Genomic DNA, 21,238 nt, shown 5'->3' with positions numbered 1-21,238 from the left:
TCATGGCAGTTTCAAATACTTGAAATGATGGTTGTATTTCATCCATAATTGTTCAGGGTGATGTGGAACGTATTTCAAGAAATAAATATTAGCGACAGAGGCACTATTAATACCAAGAGCTTATCTCCACTTAAACATGGACGTTCTGTTAGTACAAACTGTACTGTGGTAGTTACCTGTAAATTGCACTCTAGTTTATATTACTAGTGGGGAGATAAATCCCTGCCACCTCTGACGTTGAGAGCACCAGATCATATGATCTCAACCTTCCTCAGTTTTATCAATGATGGATGCTTGACCGTCAGAGATGGAAGCAACTCATCTCCCCACCAGCAATACAGTGAGCTTGTTAAACAATATTAGCAATAGAGGCAGTATTAATACTGAAAAGTAATATTTATCCCTACTTAAGTGCGAATGTTCTGTTAGAACAAACTATACTGCAGTAAATACCATGAGAGAAACTCATATTGGTGTTTGGTGAAAAATGCATATGTTTATATTGCTAGTGGGACAATAAATCCCCACCATCTCCAGCACTGAGACCATCCGATCCCATGATTTCAACATTCCTTAGTTTTATCAATGATGGACGTTCAACTACTAGAGATAGAAACAACTCATCTCCCCACAAGTAAGCATTTTGCACCAACAGCCAGTATGCAAATTTCTTTCATTGTGTTGTCTGTGTTTTTACACAGACGTCTGCAAAGTTTTGAAGCTCTATTGCATTCTGTTGCTACCAGTTCTGTATTTCTCATTGGAGTTTGAATCTTATGGAATTGATTTAAAATGATAATTATAAATCAATAATAGAACAAGGAAAGTGAAAAGACAGAAAAGAATGTTTAGACAACGTTGGTCTTTATTTAATCTGTACAAAATGTCAATGTTAAATTTGATAAGACTGACACATGCCATTTCCAAAAGGATAACTGTTATAAATAGTTCCAAACAAGAAAATAGTTGATACTACCAGTCATATCGCTGTTAACAGAAGACTAGTTGCTGCTGGAATCATTAGGAATGAAAGATTTTATTTGAAACAAATGGTTTATAAACACAGTTTATTCAATACCTTGACAATCACAGTTGGTGCTCAATAGAGAGTTCTCAGTAGAATACAATGTTTAAGAACCACCACCTTTCACCTGCTATATCAATATGACTTTGACATCTACCATCACATTTCCTTTTTTCAATTCAAGATAGCATTGTCATATGTTACAAGAGATTTTTTAAATGAACTTTATTCTCCCACCATTATACAAATTGGTCTTTAAAGACTGACATGAAAAATAAACTACACCTGAGAAATTAACACAAATTAAACTATGATTGATGCATTAACCAAACATAATTCAATTTTCCCCACTATGAATAGTGCTGGTTTAGTAATTGATTGCAAAATAAGTTTTCATCTTTTGGTGTGGGGATATGAGCAAAGACAAGGAAGAGTGTGTTTCATTCCTATTAATACATATCAGTTGTTTGTGCAGGCATCTTAAAAGCTTCATTCATACAAAAATTGGTCCCTAGACAGAAAATGACATTCTGCTGTAAGTTTTATAAAGTAAAATCTTTGCCCTTCATATAACATTGAAAAGAATAAAAGTTGAGAGGAAATCAAGCAATGAAAACTGAGTGTAATAAGTGAGAAACTCACAACCATTTCTTTTTTCTTCCTTTCAAAGCAATATTTGTTCAGAGTTTTTTTTTATTTTAGTTATGTATATATTGTTATTTACTAAAAGCCTCCTTCAGGAATAGAATTTTAAAAGGACACTTTTCAGATAGTTTGCTCGACTTTTACCCAGATATTATTTGTTTGATGTTTTCTAAGAAAAAAATATTAACACTCATCAGGATTGTTCAGAGCAAAATTTTCAGTTACAATCTTGAATAAACCAATGTTTTTTTTTCATTATTCATCAGCTATGAACTCTTTTGTGGCTTAAATACTGGTAACTATGAAAATATTTTTGTTGCTTTTTTTTTTAGTACAACAATAGATATATATAAGAAACTGAAACAAAAGGAAGGGTTTCAAGAACTGCAATGGAGTCTGTGTTATAATTTTTTTTTTTTTTAGCTGAGCATTCACAGAACCCTAACAAGTCACCCGCTGTCTCACTGATATAATGCTTTTTTGTTAGGATGATTTGGGGGCAACATTTCAAGCAAGAATAAAATGATTAATAACAAAGCCTGTATTTCCTTGAATAAAATCTCAAATACATCAAGTTTCCAAATGATGCCAAAATGATATTGTGACATGATCTCCCAATGCATTGAGAATACAATCAGAATGCCTTATAAAAGATCAAAGTAGAGTTGAATTACTTTGGCTGAAACAAAGGAAAGAAAGGATTCACTTCTTTAAAGGTATGAGCAATAGGATTTTAAATCACAATTGACTCCACCTTGAAATCTCAAATCAACTAGCCTAATTTTAAGATAAATGTTAGCTATAACTTTTGTTTGTGAGTGCTGTTGTAACCTATATAAAAATCTTAATTCTAACAGGTGAAAGTTGACCTAGTTTTGCAGAAAATAGCATATGCAGTAAAGAACAATTTGATCATATAGTGATAAATAACAGCTGCATACATTTAAAGCCAAATAAATTAAAACCTGCTGAAACAATCTTGATATGATAATCCCAACCAGCATTATCACTATGTTCTTCACCTGACCATACTGTTCCATGAGGGGTGGTGGTCATAGTCTATCTCTGACAAAACAAATTGGTCCTGGAAATAATAATTAAATATCATTGTTAAAAGATGTGTAGAATTTACAATTGATTTAGGTCCAGTTCTTTCCATGGTTTATTTACAGTTTCCCCAGTTTTTCAACTCTTACTGAAGTCTTGATTGACTTCAGTCGTATTCGTGACTGCTCTCTCTCTGCTTAGCACCAGTGTTTGGCTCAGTCTCCTGAGTTTTTGATGACCGACTTACTTTCACTACATTGTCCAAAGCACTATTTTTAGTTAACCTGTAGAAAATAAATCAAAATAGTACAAGTTAGATAAAAATGAATGAGTCTTGTAAGAATACAGCTTGTTCAATCTTAGTTTCAATAAATACTCTCTAGGAAATAACAGTTGTGTCAACATCAAATGACTATGTGATGACTACTCTAGCTTATAGGAATATAGTATAAGGAATAAGGAGGAATCAATGATTTTTGAGTTCTCAGCTTCAAACAATCATTTGCTACTTAAATTGCAGGAAACTGATCAACGACTTGATCTTCATTCATACAAACAAAACAAAATGAACTGGTGATGAAAACTACATCCTTTTCCAATGACTAGCAACAGAATAAGAGCTCAGACATAGCAATCTGAAGAAGGAGCATTTGGAAGACATAGGTTAAAAAAAATACTAGTAGACTCAGCAAAAAACAGGATGAGATAGTGACTTATCACAAATAGTGAACAACTGGGATTTCCCTAGGACAACCATAAACAAGGCTCTTGCAGGATGGAAACTGGCATGGCAGTAGAATAACATAAAATCCAGATCCATAAATGCTATGAAACATATCTGGAAAGAGTGTAAGACAAGGAAGGTATTATTACTAGGTAGCTAGAAAAGAAGCTAAGCAATAAGTATGTAAGCATGGAGAGAAGTTGAAAATAAGAGGTTTAATAATGTTCTGTGAGAGTGTCAAGGTGTTCATAAATGCAAAGCAAAATGTTTTTGGGGAAAATTGTATAGGTGCAGGAGTGGCTGTGTGGTAGGTAGCTAGCTTACCAACCACATGGTTCCGGGTTCATTCCTACTGCGTGGCACCTTGGGCAAGTTTCTTCTACTATAGCCCCGGGCTGACCAAAGCTTTGTGAGTGGATTTGGTAGACGGAAACTGAAAGAAGCCCGTGATATATATGTATCTATATGTATGTGTGTGTATATGTTTGTTTGTCTGTGTTTCCCCCCCCCCCCCCACACACACACATCGCTTGACAACCGATGGTGGTGTGTTTACGTCCCCGTAACTTAGCGGGTTAGAATAAGTACTAGGCTTCCAAAAAGAATAAGTCCTGGGGTCGATTTGCTCAACTAAAGGCGGTGCTCCAGCATGGCTGCAGTCAAATGACTGAAACAAGTAAAAGAGTAAAAGAGAGAATGATAGTGGTGCACTTTCCCTTACTAATGCTAAGAAAAAGAGGCTTTGAAATGTTACTATAAAAGGTTACTGAATGAAAATAATGGAAGAGGAATTACTTTATCATCATCATTTAACATCCGTTTTCCATACTGGCATGGGTTAAATGGTTCGACCAGAGAGTTGCATTAGGTTCCAGTCATCTGTTTTAGTTTGGTTTTTACTGCTACATACCCTTCCTAATGTCAACCACTTTACAGAGTGTATTGGGTGTATTTTACATGTCATCAGCACTGGCCCAAATTTCACAGCAAATTGCCAGAAGACTTGATCACTTGTCTGCACCTCCAATGAGGCTCAACAACCAAAGATCATATTTCACCACCTTATCCCACATCTTCCTGGGTGTACCCCTGCCACATATTTCCTTCTTTACACAGCTGTCCTCATCCATTCACATCACACGACCAATACCAACAGTCTCCTCTCTTGCACATTACATCTGATGCCACTTATACCCAATTTTTCCCTTAAAACATTTACATTCTGTCCTACATGCACATTAACATTGCTCATCCAGCAGAACATGCGCTGGCTTCATTTCTTTCAAGCCTTTGCATATCCTCTGCAGTCACAGCCCATGTTTAACTCTATGTCACATGGCTGTTTGTACACAAGCATCATACAATCTGCCCTGCAGGGAGAGGCCATTTGTTACCAACAAAGATAGATGCTCTCTGAACCTTGCCCAGCCCATTCTTATGAAGAAGTCTATTTTCTGTACATTCCTAGTGTTTATTGTACCTACACATCTGCCACACATAACGTCTACTTTTTCTGTTAACTTTCCGCTGATACTGCTGCACCTTTCATGTGTCAATAGCTTGCACCAGGTACACTTTATAGTAAACCAGAAGGACCAACTATTGAAATAGATAGCTATACTGTTGAAAGCAAAATTAAGGATATGAAGGTAGGGAAAGTTGTTGGGATGCTAAAATGGAGAAAAAGAGCATGAAAAAATGGGTGACAAGCTTAGTATCTAATAGCTACTGATACTGTTGAGCAAAGCAATAACTATTGCTCTAATATTCAGAAAGGAATGGACTTTAACTTACACTTCCTCCATTTCTATCTCTTCATCACTGTCTTGAGGAACTTGCAAGTAAGGATTATCAGAGGCTGGACGGAATTTATAGCCCGTCACTATGAAAAAGATAAATGTTGCCATTTCTTTAAACATAGGATCCAACCACTCATACTTAAATGGTACTGTAATCTGTAATTCAAAAATATAAACAAGATATCAATATTGAAATAAGTTCTTCAAACAATTTAACAGAATCTAATATCTTTTAGAGACCAGTCTGTTAGACAAACAACAACCTCCATTAGATACTACACACATACACCTTCATAAAATGACAAGGAAAAACAATCAAAAGTGCAACAATATACTGTGCAGTTTAAAGTAGGATCTGTTGTTCACAAAACATTTTAATGAGGGTTTGTTTTTTGATTTTTTTTTAATGAAAGAAAAAAGTACAATTTGCTGGAATATAAAAAGATACATATAAAGGCATCCACTAAATAAATAACCTTGGTAAAAGGTGAAAATATTAAAATAATTTTAATAATCTTATAGTACGAAGCATATAAACACTGAATATTCTTACTGCACAACAATAGGCGTAGGAGTAGCTGTGTGGTAAGTAGCTTGAATGAACCACATGGTTCCGGGTTCAGTCCCACTGCATGGCACCATGGGCAAGTGTCTTCTACTATAGCTTTGTGAGTGGATTTGATAGACAGAAACTGAAAGAAGCCCATCATATATATATATATATATATATATATATATATATATATATATATATATATGTATGTGTGTGTATATGTTAGCGTGTCTGTTTGTCCCCCCAACATCACTTGATAACCGATGCTGGTGTGTTTACGTTCCCGTAACCTCGCAGTTCGGCAAAAGAGACTGAGGCTTACAAAGAATAAGTCTTGGGGTCAATTTGCTCAACTAAAAGCAGTGCTCCAGCATGGCCACAGTCAAATGACTGAAACAAGTAAAAGAGTAATAATAGATCATTATTTTGTGCTTTGTTCTTACCAATTTTGAGGTATCTTTAAGTAAAGACTATTTGAGGCAGTATATAAATTATAGTTTAGTTCATGAAAAATATGGATGTTGCTTTTTTCCTTAAAAATATCACCAATACACACCTCAGTGTGTAAATAAGTAATACTTTCAGAACAAAACTGACCAACAACTGCAGAGAGAGATACTTTATTAAAGTTTGTTTTTCTGCAAAAACTCAATTCAGACATGTAGTTAGAGAATATTCTAGAACCTCATACAATCTTCTAGTGGTGGAGAGCATATGAGAGTAAGGAACACCTTCTCTTTCTTAGGTTAACAATTCAAACTAAATCTTAGTTAGTTGAAAATAGGTTTCAGTTATTTTATGAGAGACAAATATATACTTCAATGAACACTGACCTACAAAATATGTTTAAAGTTCACAAAAATACAAATGATTCAAACTCCATATTTACCCAACTCATGCACATAAAAAAAAAATGGACTTACCTTTAGTAAATAGACAATTATTCTAGTAAAATAAATATAGCAGACAATCTGAAATATTAGAAAATGTAATAACAATTTCAGTTTCATTTGTTCTACAATAGACAAAAAGAAACAAAAAATGTTATATGTAAAAAGATAGGATTAATTTGTTGCAATAAAGAAGACATGTCTTGGATATTATCTGGGAAACAGTCATGCTTGATATGCAGAAAAGGAGGGAGCAGGAATTCTGATATGATAAACATCAACTGTAGTGAGATCAGAGCCAAACTAACAGAGGAGGTCTTACTATGTAGCAAATACACAGTTGTAAACACACACACAGCATTTAATTTGTTTTTTATGTCTGTTTTTCTATGCTAACATCAGATAGATGAATATATTATCAGGGCACTGTTTTGCAACCAAATACCTTTCCTTTTACTAACCTTTGTTTTTCAAGTAAAGGATATATAAAACAAGTATAAATGATAAAAAGTACTCATGAAATAAACTCTTACAAATGTTCAGAGGTCTCCTTAAAAGTAGTTTATAGCTTTTGTTATCTAGATGACATAATTAGCAATGGAGAATGGGGTTTCAAATGCAACAGTAGCCAATGTGAAAATGGTGGGAAAAGTTCAAGAGTCTCTATTGACAACAATGCAAGCTGGCAAAACACAGGCATTGAATATGGTGAATGTGTGAATGAGACAAGCATATGCAGCTGGATGGGTAAAGTGCATATAAATGAGAGCACAAATGAGCTGAGAGAAAAGTTGAGTATAAGAGGAATCAAGTGTAGTGTGCTAGAGAACAGACTGTGCTGATACAGTTATGGGTATAGATGATAACAGTTGGATAAAGAAGTGCCAAGAAATCCAAGTGAAAGAAACCTGCAGAAGAGGAAGACATAGAAAAAAGTGTTGAAAATTGATCTGAAAAGGCAAAACCTCACTAAGGAGATAACAAAGAGTCACAACAAGTGGTTAGTTACTGTCACAGACAAGACACCTCCAAGCATAGTAAAATGAACATGAAAGTGATAATTTAGTTTCTTCAAATATACAGTTGAAACACAAAGTTGTATTTTACTATACACTCCTATTTTCCAACCAAAAGAAATGGGAGAGGGGCAGATATATATAGAATACAATATGGAATAAATCTGATGTTGGGCAAAACAGTGACAACCTTGGTCATGTTTTAATCTTATCAGACCTCATTAGTAAAGTCTATTCTGAGAAATATTGCCAGACTTGAGAGATACAGAGGTGTATAGTGAATGAACACTAAGTGGCATGATAACTTAAAAGGTGAGAAATTAATACTTACCAAAATATAAAACTGTCTAAATAATTTTAACTTATTGAGAGATATAACTGCTTTGCCATCAGTCTGTGAAGCATCTTGTAAATGTCGTATTGACCTGCAGAACAAATAAAATTTGAAACTTTGATTTCTTTGTATGATTTACACGTCATTTTCCTCTTTCTTACAGCTTTCCATCTACTGGGTCATCCCATAAATAATGCAGTTTTTTTATACTTCTTTTATTTTTCAAAATTAAGATAAAGAAAGTTTTTTTAAATCTAAAATATACTCTCCCTTCTTTCTACAATACTTTTCCATCTATCTGGTACTCTTGCAAGGCCCCTCTTCCAAAATTCACTTGTCTGTGATGAAGAATACTCCTCTAGTATTGTTCTGACTTCATCTACAAAATTCATATTTTTTCCGTCCAAATGATTTTGAAGACTGCGGAATAAATGATAATCAGATGGGGCAATGTCCAGCAAATATGGTGGGTGGGGCATCATTTCCCATTCAAACTGCTCCAACCTTTGGAATGTCATCCCTGCTGTATGTGGCTGAGTATTATCCTGATGGAAGAATGCCTTTCATCTTCAAATCAGATGGTCGTTTTTCTTCTAGTGCTAACTTAAGCCACTCAAGCTATTCACAGTAGATCTCCTTTGTTATCATTTGGTTTAGGTTTAAAAGTGAACTCGGCTTTTCATATCCCACCAAACAGATAACAACACCTTACGTGAGTGAAGACCTTCTTTAGCCTGGGTTGCCAGTTTTTCTCCTTTTCCTACCCACTGCTTGACATTTTTATAGAGAAGTCATTTTTCGTCACCAGTCACTACTCAGTCCAAAAAAGGTTCATTCGCGAAAAAAGGTTACAGTAAAAAAGAGCACACATTCACTCTCTGTGCGCAATTATACTTGGAAAGTTTGTGAGGAACCTATTGACCCAATTTGCTGACTTTTTCAATGGCACACAGGTGTTGATGAATGGTTGGATGACCAAATCTAAGCTTCTCTGCTAGTTCCTCAACAGTTATGATGGGATTTTGTTCCACCAGGGTTTGCAGGACGTTCTCGTCGAGCTCTACAGATCTTCCAGGATGAGCCTCATCTTCCAGCCTGTAGTTTCTGGCTCGGAATTTCTAGAAGCACCATTGACACTGGCTTACGCTTATTGTCCAATCCCCATATACTGCATTAATATTCCTTGCACTTTCTGTTGCGTTGTTGTCTTTATTGAACTTATAAAGCAAAATATGCCGAAAATGCTCCTTTGTCACTTCCATTATAGCTTTGAAAAAATAACAATCGAATTGCTCTCTTATCCCATACCCCTCTGACTTTAGCTCATGCAATTGAAAAAACAGCATTATTTATGGAATGACCCAATATTATAAGTCGTATTTGTTTTAATGAAGCGTGGAGTTTAAATTTAATTATTTATTGTTCAATATAAAGCATATATTGAATATGTGAATTTAACTAAAATTTAATATTCTATATTGTATTTATGGAAATGAAATTTTTTTTCTCCCCATCATTTGTATTGTGAAACATAGAATGAAGGTTCAAATCTAATTAAAGTTAATTATTATGTATTTCTCCTATCACTTGGGGATAAAAGCACTGATACCCTTACATCTCATTGCTTTATCTCATAAACAACATTTATGTCAAAGTCAAGTTTTTCAAAACTATACATAAAACACAGGGAAGCCTAAAATGGAAGAGTGAACGGTGATACTCTCATCCACCAAGCTGAACACATTCAGCAATATTTGAATACTTTTCATCAAGAAAGTTCATTCAAACTTGTAATGTTTAACTGGGAAAGAATGAAGTCAACATTTGTTGTACCCATCTGCAACCAACTTTTCCCTTTCATTAAAATAGAATTTTATTTCAATATCATTCACATTTTATGTCATATCCCATACATATCAGCCTAATATTAATAAAACTATTTTTATTTATATATGAAGTGAAAGTATATGGAGAAAGAATGAATTCAAAAACCCTTTCTGTAACTACTCACCCCTATGGTTTCCCCTCTACCTAATGTAGATACATATCCTATGTGTTTTCCTATCTTATTTTTCTCTCAATATTGATATTTTCTATTTTCTTATTCTTAATTATATTGTACCCGGTGAAGTATTTCTTTTTTATATGAATTAGTTTTACTAACAATTTACTCAGTCTCTATTCAGATATTGTCAAATTAGATATATGAACAAGTATTTTCATTTGTTCAAAAAGAGAAGAGCTTACTAGAAGATGAAGCTTTGGCAATATCAAGGTTTAGTGGAGTGAATTTGAAAATGAGCTTTTGCTATTTACGATCATAAAAATCAACCCTCTATTTATGAAATATGCTTCACTGATCAGTTTCAATCACATTGTAAAGTAAATTATCTCCCTTTGATTTCTAATGTCAGCTGTTAATTTGAAATGCTTTTTTAAATTTATTGCTTCATTTATCATTGATAATGATTTGATTTTATGATTGTATACACAGCATAAACGTTCTTTTGAATTCATTCTACTAAAGCTTAATATTACCATACATTTTTTCTACCTGTGGAGTTTGTGATGGAGTTCACAGATACAAAAGCAGCAAGAATGGGAAATTGAAGGATATGTAAATGATACAAAAACAAATACTACATTAATAATAGAAAAACGTCAGACCTCATGCTGAAACAGGAATTTAAAGTATGAAAATGTTTTCTGAATAAACAAGCTGTGGTTGTTGGTTGAAGATGGAACCTGTCTACATGCTACAATAATTCAATTGCAAAATAGATGCTTAACAAGCAAAATCTCATTTGTTTGAAAAAAACTTCCCTGGTGAAAACTATATATTGAGCTATGATTTATTATGGTTATAAATATTTCAAATATATTTTATTTTAAACAAGCAGCTACAAGGATTTCACAAACTCCCACTTGTATGTCTCATACACGATTGTCAAATGTTATTTCCAACACAAGCTACTTTCAAATGTTCATCAAAGTTTTTCTGTTGAGAGTAGAAGTTTAATAACAAAAAGCATTTTAAAGTAATAGATATATTTGTAGGAGGAATGTAATAGATTTGTGACCAAGGATCAAAACCTGAGTTTTGATGTACCTTTACATTTAACGTCTGTTGTCCATGCTGGTATGGGTTAGATAGTTTGAACAGAGCTGGTAAGCTGGATAGCTGCACCAGGTTCCAGTCTAATTTGGCATGGTTTCTACAGCTGGATGCCCCTTCTAATGCCAACCACTTTACAGAGTGTTCTGAGTGCTTTTACCTGACACTGGCACCAGACTCTTCCAGGCCAATCCTTTTCATCAGAGAGAGCAGCCTTAACACTTCTGCTGGACATTACGGGTTTTCTTGAGTAAAGCAAAGTGGTAGGCATCTCAGTCTTTTGTCATCTCATCTGAAAGTTTCAGCACCCTGAGCTCATCCCATGTTTTCATGGGTCTCTCAATTCCACATGTCCCATCTACTTTGAGAAATCAGCACTTTTTTGTGGAGCTGTCGGCATCCACCTGCATCATATGACCAAATCAGTGGTCTTTTCTTTTGCACACTATATCTAATTCCTTTTATGCCTAACTTCTCTCTCAATACACTAGCACTCTGTCAAACATGTGTACTTACATTATACACCCAGCGGAGCATACTAGCCTCCTTCCTTTGCATGTCCTCTGCATTCAGGGCCCATGTCTCACTAACATGTAGAATTGCTGTCTGTACACATGCATCATACAATTTTCCTTTCACTAAGAGAGGGAAACTTTTTGTAGCCAACAGAGGTAAAAGTTCTTTGAATTTCCTCCATCCTATTCTTAGTTATTACACTCTTTGTGCATCCTCTTCCACTTCTAATTTGGTCCCCTAGGTAGCAGAAATTATCTACTACCTCTAACAAGCCACCAGGACATTTCAGAGACTCAATTTCCCAAGTCTCTGTAGTTTTTATGGATCCTGTGCATCTTCCACAGATGAACACTTTCACTGATAACCTTCCTATTAATCAACAGTGCCTGTTGTGTGTTCACAGCTTACACTGCATACACTGAATGGAGTTCTTGCCTACAAATTGAATAGGGTCACCTATCTGAAGGGGGTATATGCTTGTCTGTTTTCTTGCTTACTAAGACCTTAGTCTTTGCTTAGTTAACCTTAAGATTCCAGGTTTTGCTTCCACACCTAGAATTTTTCTTCTAGCTCTGATATGGACTCTGCTACGAGGGCAAAATCATCAGCAAATAGTAGTTCCCAGGGGCTGCTAGTTGTGAATTCCTCTGTTATGGCCTAGAGGGTAAAAATGAAAAGGAGTTGACTGAGGAATGAGGCTTGATGAACACCTACCTGTATACCAAATTCTTTGTTGTACTCGTGGTTAACTCGCTTTACTGATGGTGTCTCTGTACATGGCCTGTACAGCTTTCACAAGCCACTCATCTACCCCTAACCTCCTCAGAGCCCACCATATCACACAGCAGGGCACTCTATCAAAGGCTTTCTCTAGATCAACGAATGCAAAGTATATTGGTTTATTCTTAGCTTCTGCTCCTAATTAATTGGGCTTTAACTCTGTCCATAATTTTCATCACCTCATCCAGGACTTTGATGCCTCTATAATTACTTCTATCTAAAGCCTCACCCTTACCCTTGTAGCAGCTAACAATTATGCTGCTACGCCAGTCACTAGGTATTACACCGTCCTGAATGACCTGATTAACTGTGCGGGTGACTAGCCCATATCCTACATTTTGAGCATCTCAGCAGTGATAATGGATGGACCAGGGGCTTTCCCAGTTTTCATGTTTTATTTGCCTTATCTACCATGCTGCTGTCCACTAGGATAGCTGGTCCCTCTGAGACTCCCTTTATCTCATTCATTCTCCACATTCAAGTCTTACATAGTAACTTTTCCACTCCTCTTTCTTGTCCACATCATTAAGTGCAAGCATACCATTATCCATTCACACACACTTCTCTCCCACAATATCTCAATTCTCTCTAACACACTGTCTAGCAAACTGGAACACTTCAAGTCTCTGATCTTCATGCTGTAGGACATTGGCAAACCTCTTCTTTTCTGCTCCTACCATAGCTAGATAAACTGGATGTCTAGCTTCTCTTTTAGCTTTCTGATATGAGTCTTTGCTACTCCCTCTTACCCATCTCTTCTCTTTTATGGCCCTGTCAACATTACTGTTCCACCACCATGTCACTCATGGTCTGGTAGAGGCTTTGCTCCAACTACAGATTTGGTCTGTTGCCTTTAGTAGACTGTTGTGTTTTCTAATTGTGCACATAAAATCCATTTGTTTACACTGTGGTGGAACTAGATAAACTTGATTCATCTCCTATCAAGGTGACCTAATTCAGATTTGAGCCAGGTATATATTAGCAATTTCTGAGAAAGAAAATAAGTAACTTCTTTCAGTCAGCATCAGACAGCATTTTACTGTTTCATAAACACACACTAATAAACTCCCTCCACATAAGCTTTGAACTTTTTACCTTCCTCCTCCTATACACTTATTGCCAGGCCACTATAAGGAAACTAGACAAATGAAATTTACTTTGTAAACACACTTATTCACAATACAAACTTCCATTTTTTTTCCAATTCACTGTTGTTGGATATTGATTGATTATTAACCACATCTTTCATCACTTCGTTTAATATATCTAGCAATTATTTAGTTGCTACACCTGGTGACCTCAATGAAATGGAAGCTTACCAGCAAAATTTCAACTCTTGTACTCTGAACCCTACAGAGTACTTGACAGAAAAACAAAATAGTTCATTGTGGACATTAATGGGAAATGTAATTCTATCAGTATAGATCATCTAAAAGAAGCCATAAAGTCTCAACTTAACACTACCTTTCACTTTTTCCTAGGCAACTGCATCATCAGTACTCCTTTCCACTAGTATTTCAATTTCTTCTCCACTACTAGGCACTAGATCTGGAAGATAGTCCCATTGGCCTATACCCATACATTTCTCAATTAGACACAGTTTTTCAGGTGAGCCATTTCACAACACAACAGATCTATTCATTACCTTCCAAAGATGACTGAAGTCTTTTTTTTTTTTTTTTTTTTTGTCAATTAAAGACACTACCTGTTTATTACTTTTGTATTTCCAGTGCCATATATGTATGTATATTTTTTCTGTTGTTGTTTTGTTCTTCCATATAACTAGTGGTACTATGTATTTAATCTTCTGCAAACACTAACACCTTGTAGCTTCCCTACACACATTGCTAATTATTCACATTTATTTAAGATTTTGCTACATACCTTCCATTGGAGTAATTTTTGCCCAGGTGAGGAAATATGACTTAAAAAATAAAACTGAATGAATAAAAACAAATCTTACCATACAACAGGAAACAAAATGGCTCCACAGCACAACAAATCAACAAGAATGAATATTTCTTTCCAAACTGTGTACTGTGATTGCCCTTCTTCACTTTCCTCAACGATAATCCAAGCTACATTGGCCAATACCTACCATCAAAGGCAATATTGGTGAAAATTAGTTTATATCTTAGCTTATACAAAATATCAATTTATCAGAAGTTTCTAAATAATTTTATAATTTCGAATTTTAACTGTCATTGACAGTGACAAAAGAAAAAAAAAAAATCATGTATTAAAATACCAGCAAAAGGTGAAAAATTCCATTAAAATTCTCTGTTCCTTCTCCTTTATCAATTCAATATATATATGCATGCATATGTGTGTGAAACAATTGCAGTTGGATCTCAAGTAAGATGGTACAGAAAAAAGATTTCATATGTAATAGTTTTACATGAGTAATTAGCAGTCAGTCAACTGCCCAGAAACATCATTAGTTGAGGTGAGTCTTGCAAAAGTTTATCAACCAGACTAAGGACAGAGTGAGGAAAACAAGGTAGTTATTACTTCTGTTAGCAACAAAATGCCTTCTCTCTCTTCTAATAAGAGGTGAATGTATGCTGTTTAAGTACTAAAGAGGGTCACAAGATATGTGATATTAGCATACATCAAGTGTACTAAGAGAAAAACTGAGCATGAAAAGTAACAATCATAATGTACAGGAGAGAATACTGCACTGGTATGGACATGTTATACATATGAGGAATGAAGGGAATAAGTTTCATCCACATGGCTGCAAAGCAAGCTTCGTAGCAACACAACCTTTTGTGGAACACTTACAAACAACTGAAATCCAAAAACAAATGAAAGATGTGAGTACATTTTGTTATTTTAGTACACAGAAAAATAAAGAAGATTGTCCTGACATGTTTTACAGCTTATTCGAAATTCATCAGAGAAGTAAATACCTTTGCATTCCTCTACCCACAAAGCTATTCATTCTAAGTCCTCTTTGTGGGCAAAGAAATGAGTAGGATGATTGTCTTCTCATAGGCAGTCAACAAACTGTGAAACATATCAGGGCACTCTTCTTTATTTCTTTGAGTATGAAGAGAATAATAAGATAGTGAAAGGCTTAAAAACTGTAGTTTAAATAATTTGATGTATGTGTGACATAGAGGTAAAAGAGAGAGACTGACACATACATATGCAAACAAAGTGTTTCCTCCTATTTGCAATTTGAAACAAAAGACTGACGAATAATTCAAAAAACAAAATAAATTCTTATTTAAACAAAATTACAAAATTATTTAAAAATCTTACTTGAAGTGGAATAATTATAATGAACAGTTTTTTCTCTTTATCAGACAACATGTGTTTAATGAAAGCCCATCCTGCTCCAATCAAGAGAATTGTGGTAAATAAAAGAGCTCCACGCATTCTAAAATATATCAGAAAAAAATGCAATGACATAAATGAATATAATGTAGATATATAGAAATATGTAAATGTTGCAAAGAAATAACACAAACCATCTACAAAATAAACATGAATTTTGTACTCACTATTCCCTAACTCTTCTTTAACAAAACTTAATATCTGAGATGAGTTAATTTTAATATTAAAATAGTTTGATCTGGAAGAAGACCTATGCCCCATCCTCCAGACCAGACTAATAAAATGAAAATCATTATTTAACATCTGTCTTCCATGCTGGTATGGATTGGAGGAGAGCACTGAGTTTCAAAACTGGCTTTGGCATGGTTTCTATGACTGGATACCCTTCATTTCTTGTAAAGAGAAACTACTCGCATTATAGAAGAAAGGTTGGAACCAGAAAGAGATAAAAATAGTGGTGATGAGGTGTGACAGTGCACCCTTAAGACATGAGGTGAGTAGATGTGACTGGTGACAGAAGAACAATAAGTGTGAGTGGGTAGAGGCTGGGAGAGGGTGAATATAATGAAGAATAAGTGTTGAGGGATGATAGTAAGTAGGAAAGGTAAAGAAAAGGGAAGAGTAGGTGACAAATGTAGAAATTGGGTAGGATTGCAGAGTAACCAGCAGTACCTGAGGAAAGGGAGAAGAAATGACTGACAGTATAGAAAAGGGGTGAAGAGCAGCAGAGTAGTAATAAGGGGGAAATGAAAGAGGGTGGAGATGATGTATAGTTAGACAGGTTATAAGAGTGTTGGGCAAGTGTAGAGAGAGATGTATGGTGATAGAGAAATAATTTGGGGGCTTAGGACAGTGACCAATATAAAATGTGGGTAGAGAGGAATGATTACAGAAGGATAAGCAATATCATGAAAAAGTATCCAGTTCTACTCACACTTAATTACAGAGCAAGATAATGCAGGAAATGACAGGTGGATATCATACACACACCCACACATATATGTAGGTTCATCTGGGACTGTGAACAGCAGGGGATCAAGTTGATTCATGAAAACATCTACCCCACTCCTCCTGTTTTGGCAAGGTATTGTTTTCTGTCTTTACATTCTGAGCTTACATTCTGCTAAGGTCGATAAAATAAGTACCAGTTGAGCAATGAGGGTCAATGTAATTGACTAGCCCCTCCCCAAAACTGCTGGCCTTGTGCCAAAATTTTAAACCAACATTTTGTCTCTCTCATGAAAGTTTGTGGCTCACTTTTGCCTCTTCTCTCTTTCTCTCATTATTGCTTAAGGGCAAAAAACAAATCCCACACACCTACTACTTCCATTGACCATATCTCTCAGCTTCCCCTTATACACGCTACAAGTTGTCCTATGTTTCATATCACTTTTAATACTCTGCTCAATCATACATCCAAGATAAAGACCACTTTGGGTTTCCTAGTCTTGCAAGCTGCATAGCAACTTCACTAGTGCTGGTGGCACGAAAAAAGCACCGAGTACATAATGAAAAGCTGCTGGCATTAGGAAGGGCATCCAACCACAGAAAATTATGAAAAGTTATTTTCAAAATCAATTTAAACAAAAGCAGTGTATTTCAACAACCAAAGTGTTGTATAAAAAAAAACAAAAATGGAGGGGTGGTGGTGGTATTATAAGTCTCCCACTGCAAATTCATCTCTGGGAGTAGCATTGATAAACATTGTCTTGAAACTTGTCACTATTCTTTACTCACCATGCTTTACTTACTTTCTTCCTAATCCTTTCTATCTTGAACAAGCTCTGCTGGTATCAATTCTTAATGCATTTTTCCCCCCACCCTTCTACAAACTTGGTTATCTCGAGAGATTTGCATATGAAGTTATGTATGTGCTTCTTTATTTTACAAGCTTGGCACACAGAGAATATTTTATTCATTACTCTCACTAAGTTAGTAAACTTCTTCAAATTTTCAAAAAATCTTTTTTCATAAAAAGCTTACTCCCATTATTTCCAAAACTGTACTAAAAAAAAAAAAAAATGGAAAAAATTCAACTTATGTAGATATCTGATCCAAAACTTTGCCATTTATAGCCATTTTTAATAGTCCATTAAAATTTTATTGTTATGGTGTCATATCCCAAAATCTCAAGATTTATTTAACTCTTACCTACTACAAATATGCCAAAACTCAAGTCCCTGTGGCATGTACTTTTGGATTTAAGTAGGTCTAAAAACACTGTGAAATTGACTAGTTGTGACATGTAACAAAATAGGCTTTACATAAATATTTTAAAAATTGCCAAAAAAAGATTTCTTTCCAAGAATCTGAAAAAGAAAGCAACTGCTATCCCATGGTCACTATTAATTCATATAACTTGAAGGTGATTATCACTTCAGTTTCAAAAATATGACAACACAAATATGGCTAGTTATTCAATTAGGCAAGATTTCAACCCATTTGCTGACGATTCAGATTATCATATTTCCTCAAATATTCATCCAAATTTCACAAATAAGGTATCAAAATGTTTCTTTTTGGATGCTCTCCAAGTACAGTAGAAATTACATCTAAATATTTTTTAAAATTCATAGTGATACCTAAAATAATTTTGGTAAGCAGTAATTCACATTAAAAAAAAAAAATTAGCAGCAAGAAATAACTCAAGCAAGAGCACTCAGAGAGCACAAACCTCCACCAAAGCAACACCAACATTCTCTCAACGATTAGCTTGAGACGATTTTTAAAATGAGAATATCTGAAATAAACTCAACTGCTCTCATAAATGAGAATACTAAAAATGAGCTCGACTGCTTTCAAAAATTAAATAAAGAAACGGAAAAATAATCCAGAATCCTGGTCCAGTATCTGATCACTCTCAATGGTAGTCAAGGAATTTAGTAACAGTAATAAATAGTTTAACCTTACAAGCCAAAGTTAACAAATTCACTATTCAAAATAGTTTTAAAGGCAGAGATAATAATAATAAGTTCTACTCAGGAATTTTTAAATGAATAGCATGAGACCTTTTGGTTTTCTCTTCTCTTAAATTCCGGCCTTCCTTTAGTATTCCTGTTGTGTTAGATCAATGTATAGATGTATGTATATATGTAAATATACTGTAAAGTGTTAATGTGTATGTATAATATATATATGGGGAGAATTCACAAAAAAAAAAAAAAAAGCAAAAAACGAAGACAGGTGGTGTAGACAACAAACAGATGTATTAGTATAATGCTCGGGAAGTGAAAAAGTCTTTAATGTTTCGAGCCTCTTCCACAGAAAGGAACATGGAGAGAAAATAAAGAATGCGTAGTGGCTAGCGATCTATCATGGTGAATGCCGGACAGAGGGGTCACACAGGAGAGCTAGGAAGAAGGAGATAAAGTAGTGGTGATCCCAAAATGAAGGTGCACGTGCTTGTGTATAAGAGAGCATGTATGTGCATGTGGAAGAGGATTGGTGACCTTGACATGTGTGAGTGCTTGGGTAGGTGTGTGCGTGGTGGTGTGATGTGTTGTGTGGTATGGTGTGTTGGTGGTGGGGCGTGGATTAGGCTGAGGGCGGGGTATGTGGGAGTGGGTGTAAGAGATTGGGTGGGGTGGGATGGAATGGATGGGGAGGTGGGTTGAATTGTGTAGGGGTGGGGTTACGAGGGAGGGGTGACGATGAAGGAGAAGGTGGGTAGGAGTGAAGAGAAGAGAGAAGAGTAGGACTGAAGAGAAGTAGGAATCGGAGGAGAGGTGGGTAGGAGGAGGAGGGGGTAGACGAAGAGGGAAGGAGAATTGAGCCCATGTGGCGCAAAGAAGCGAAGAGAGAAGATTAATCCCTGTTCAGGGCGAAGACGGGAGTCCAGATGGCCCCTGTGCAAGGACAATCCAAACACAAACAGGTGTTGCAAAGAGTGACCAGTAAAGCAGAAATGGTGCAAGACCAGGGTGTCATTGCTGAGTCGGATGTTTCAGAGGTGTTCCGCGAACTGGTCAGCCAAGCAGTGTCCCGTTTGCCTAATGTATAGAGAAGGGCAGAAAGTGCAGAAGATGCAGTAGATGACATTGGTAGACATGCAGGTGAAGGAGTCGGTGATATGATAGTGTCGATGATGGGTGCCGGTGAGGAGGGTGGTGTTGGAGAGATAAGGGCAAGTGCAGCAGGGGAACGAGCCGGGTTGGGACATTGGGTTAAGGGAGCTGTGAACCAAGAGGTCTCGTAGGTTGTGGGCTTGTTTGAAGGAGGGGAGGGGTTGGTTAGGGAAGATATACAAAGTGGAGTGGTTCGATGAGTCGCTGGAAGGCTCGGAGAACGGTGCATTGGAGAGGTAGGGTGGTGGGGTGGTAGGTGAGGGTAGATGGTGGGGCAGGTGTGGGGAAGAGAGCAGATGCACAGTCCATGGAAGGTGCTCTGGCAAGGGCGGTGTGGATAGTGGTGAAGGGACATCCATGTAGGATGAAGTGGTGAGCCATGAGTTGAGACTGAGTCTCAAAGTCATTGTCATCACTGCAGAACCTGCGTAGATGGAGGAATTAGGAATAGGGGACAGAAAGCTTGGTGTGTTTAGGGAGGGAGGAGGAGAAGTTGAGGTATGAGTGTGAGTCTGTGTGTTTGTAGTGGATGAAGGTGGTGAGAGTGGAGTGATGAATGCATGTTATTTAATTTCTGAACGGTTTTGCTGCCGTTTTTTCATGTAGTTTGATTTCTTTATCCATTAATAAAATAGAGACGTAAATAAAATTAATGATAGAGAAACAAAAATAAAACTTTTTAAAGAGCCTAAAGGAAGATAATTGAGAAAGACTTGAAAGTCAACATAAGATTGTAATCATGTAAAGTAAATATAACAAATAATCTAGAATCCTTGTTCGGTACCAATATCTAATCAGTTCGTGCCAGTCACAAGACCAAACATTCCTGAAAGTTTCATCCAAATCCATCCAGCAGTTCTTGAGATATCTTGTCCACAAACAAACAAACACGACTGTAAACAATACCACCACCTTCACTAAAACAGAGGTAATAAGCTAATGGCATGAATTGAGATAAATAACACTGGGGAACATGGTTTTTGTTGTCTGGTGTTTCCTAGTAATTTGGGGGTGTTGATTTCAAAAATGAAATCCATTTTGCTCTATATCATCAAGATTTCTCGTAAACTCAAAGGACAGATTCAGCTTCATCCAAATGCAGACTAATGACATAACTTTGAAAACAGTTTTTCAATATCATTTAAAGTTAATGCAACTACAAAAGTCGTGATTCAAGTATCTTCAGTGAATAAAAAGCATCAAACTTGATCAACTTCCACTATTTTCAGTCATGATGATAGAAATGTTCTTTGTACAAACCAGATGAAACACATTTTGTTGAACCTTTAACTATTTCTTATGAAAAGTGGTATGTTGAATGCAACCTTAATGTTTTAATTAACTGACAATTCTGAAAATGCTTTTCCAAGGTGACAACTAGCTTGAATA

At 35.8% G+C, this 21,238-nt stretch overlaps 1 protein-coding gene across 1 annotated transcript in view; it reads right to left on the bottom strand.

The window, feature by feature from the left end:
* Window positions 1-847: 847 nt before the first annotated feature.
* The window catches only part of LOC106881420 (protein GPR107), a 39,999-nt gene continuing 19,608 nt past the window's right edge, over window positions 848-21,238 (bottom strand). Inside the window, exons 10-15 of the mRNA XM_014931806.3 lie at window positions 15,711-15,828; window positions 14,407-14,537; window positions 8,030-8,123; window positions 6,716-6,763; window positions 5,235-5,395; window positions 848-3,000 (exon numbers count right to left, since the gene is read on the bottom strand). Of these exons, the coding sequence (XP_014787292.1) occupies window positions 2,883-3,000; window positions 5,235-5,395; window positions 6,716-6,763; window positions 8,030-8,123; window positions 14,407-14,537; window positions 15,711-15,828 (670 nt within the window). The 3' untranslated portion in view covers window positions 848-2,882. The remainder of the gene's footprint in view (window positions 3,001-5,234; window positions 5,396-6,715; window positions 6,764-8,029; window positions 8,124-14,406; window positions 14,538-15,710; window positions 15,829-21,238) is intronic.

Source organism: Octopus bimaculoides, chromosome 1, assembly GCF_046866305.1.
Source record: "Octopus bimaculoides isolate indiv1 chromosome 1, ASM4686630v1, whole genome shotgun sequence".
NCBI lineage: Eukaryota > Metazoa > Mollusca > Cephalopoda > Octopoda > Octopodidae > Octopus > Octopus bimaculoides.
Note: the sequence above shows the minus strand (reverse complement) of the source record. Positions and strands in the feature narration are given on the sequence as shown.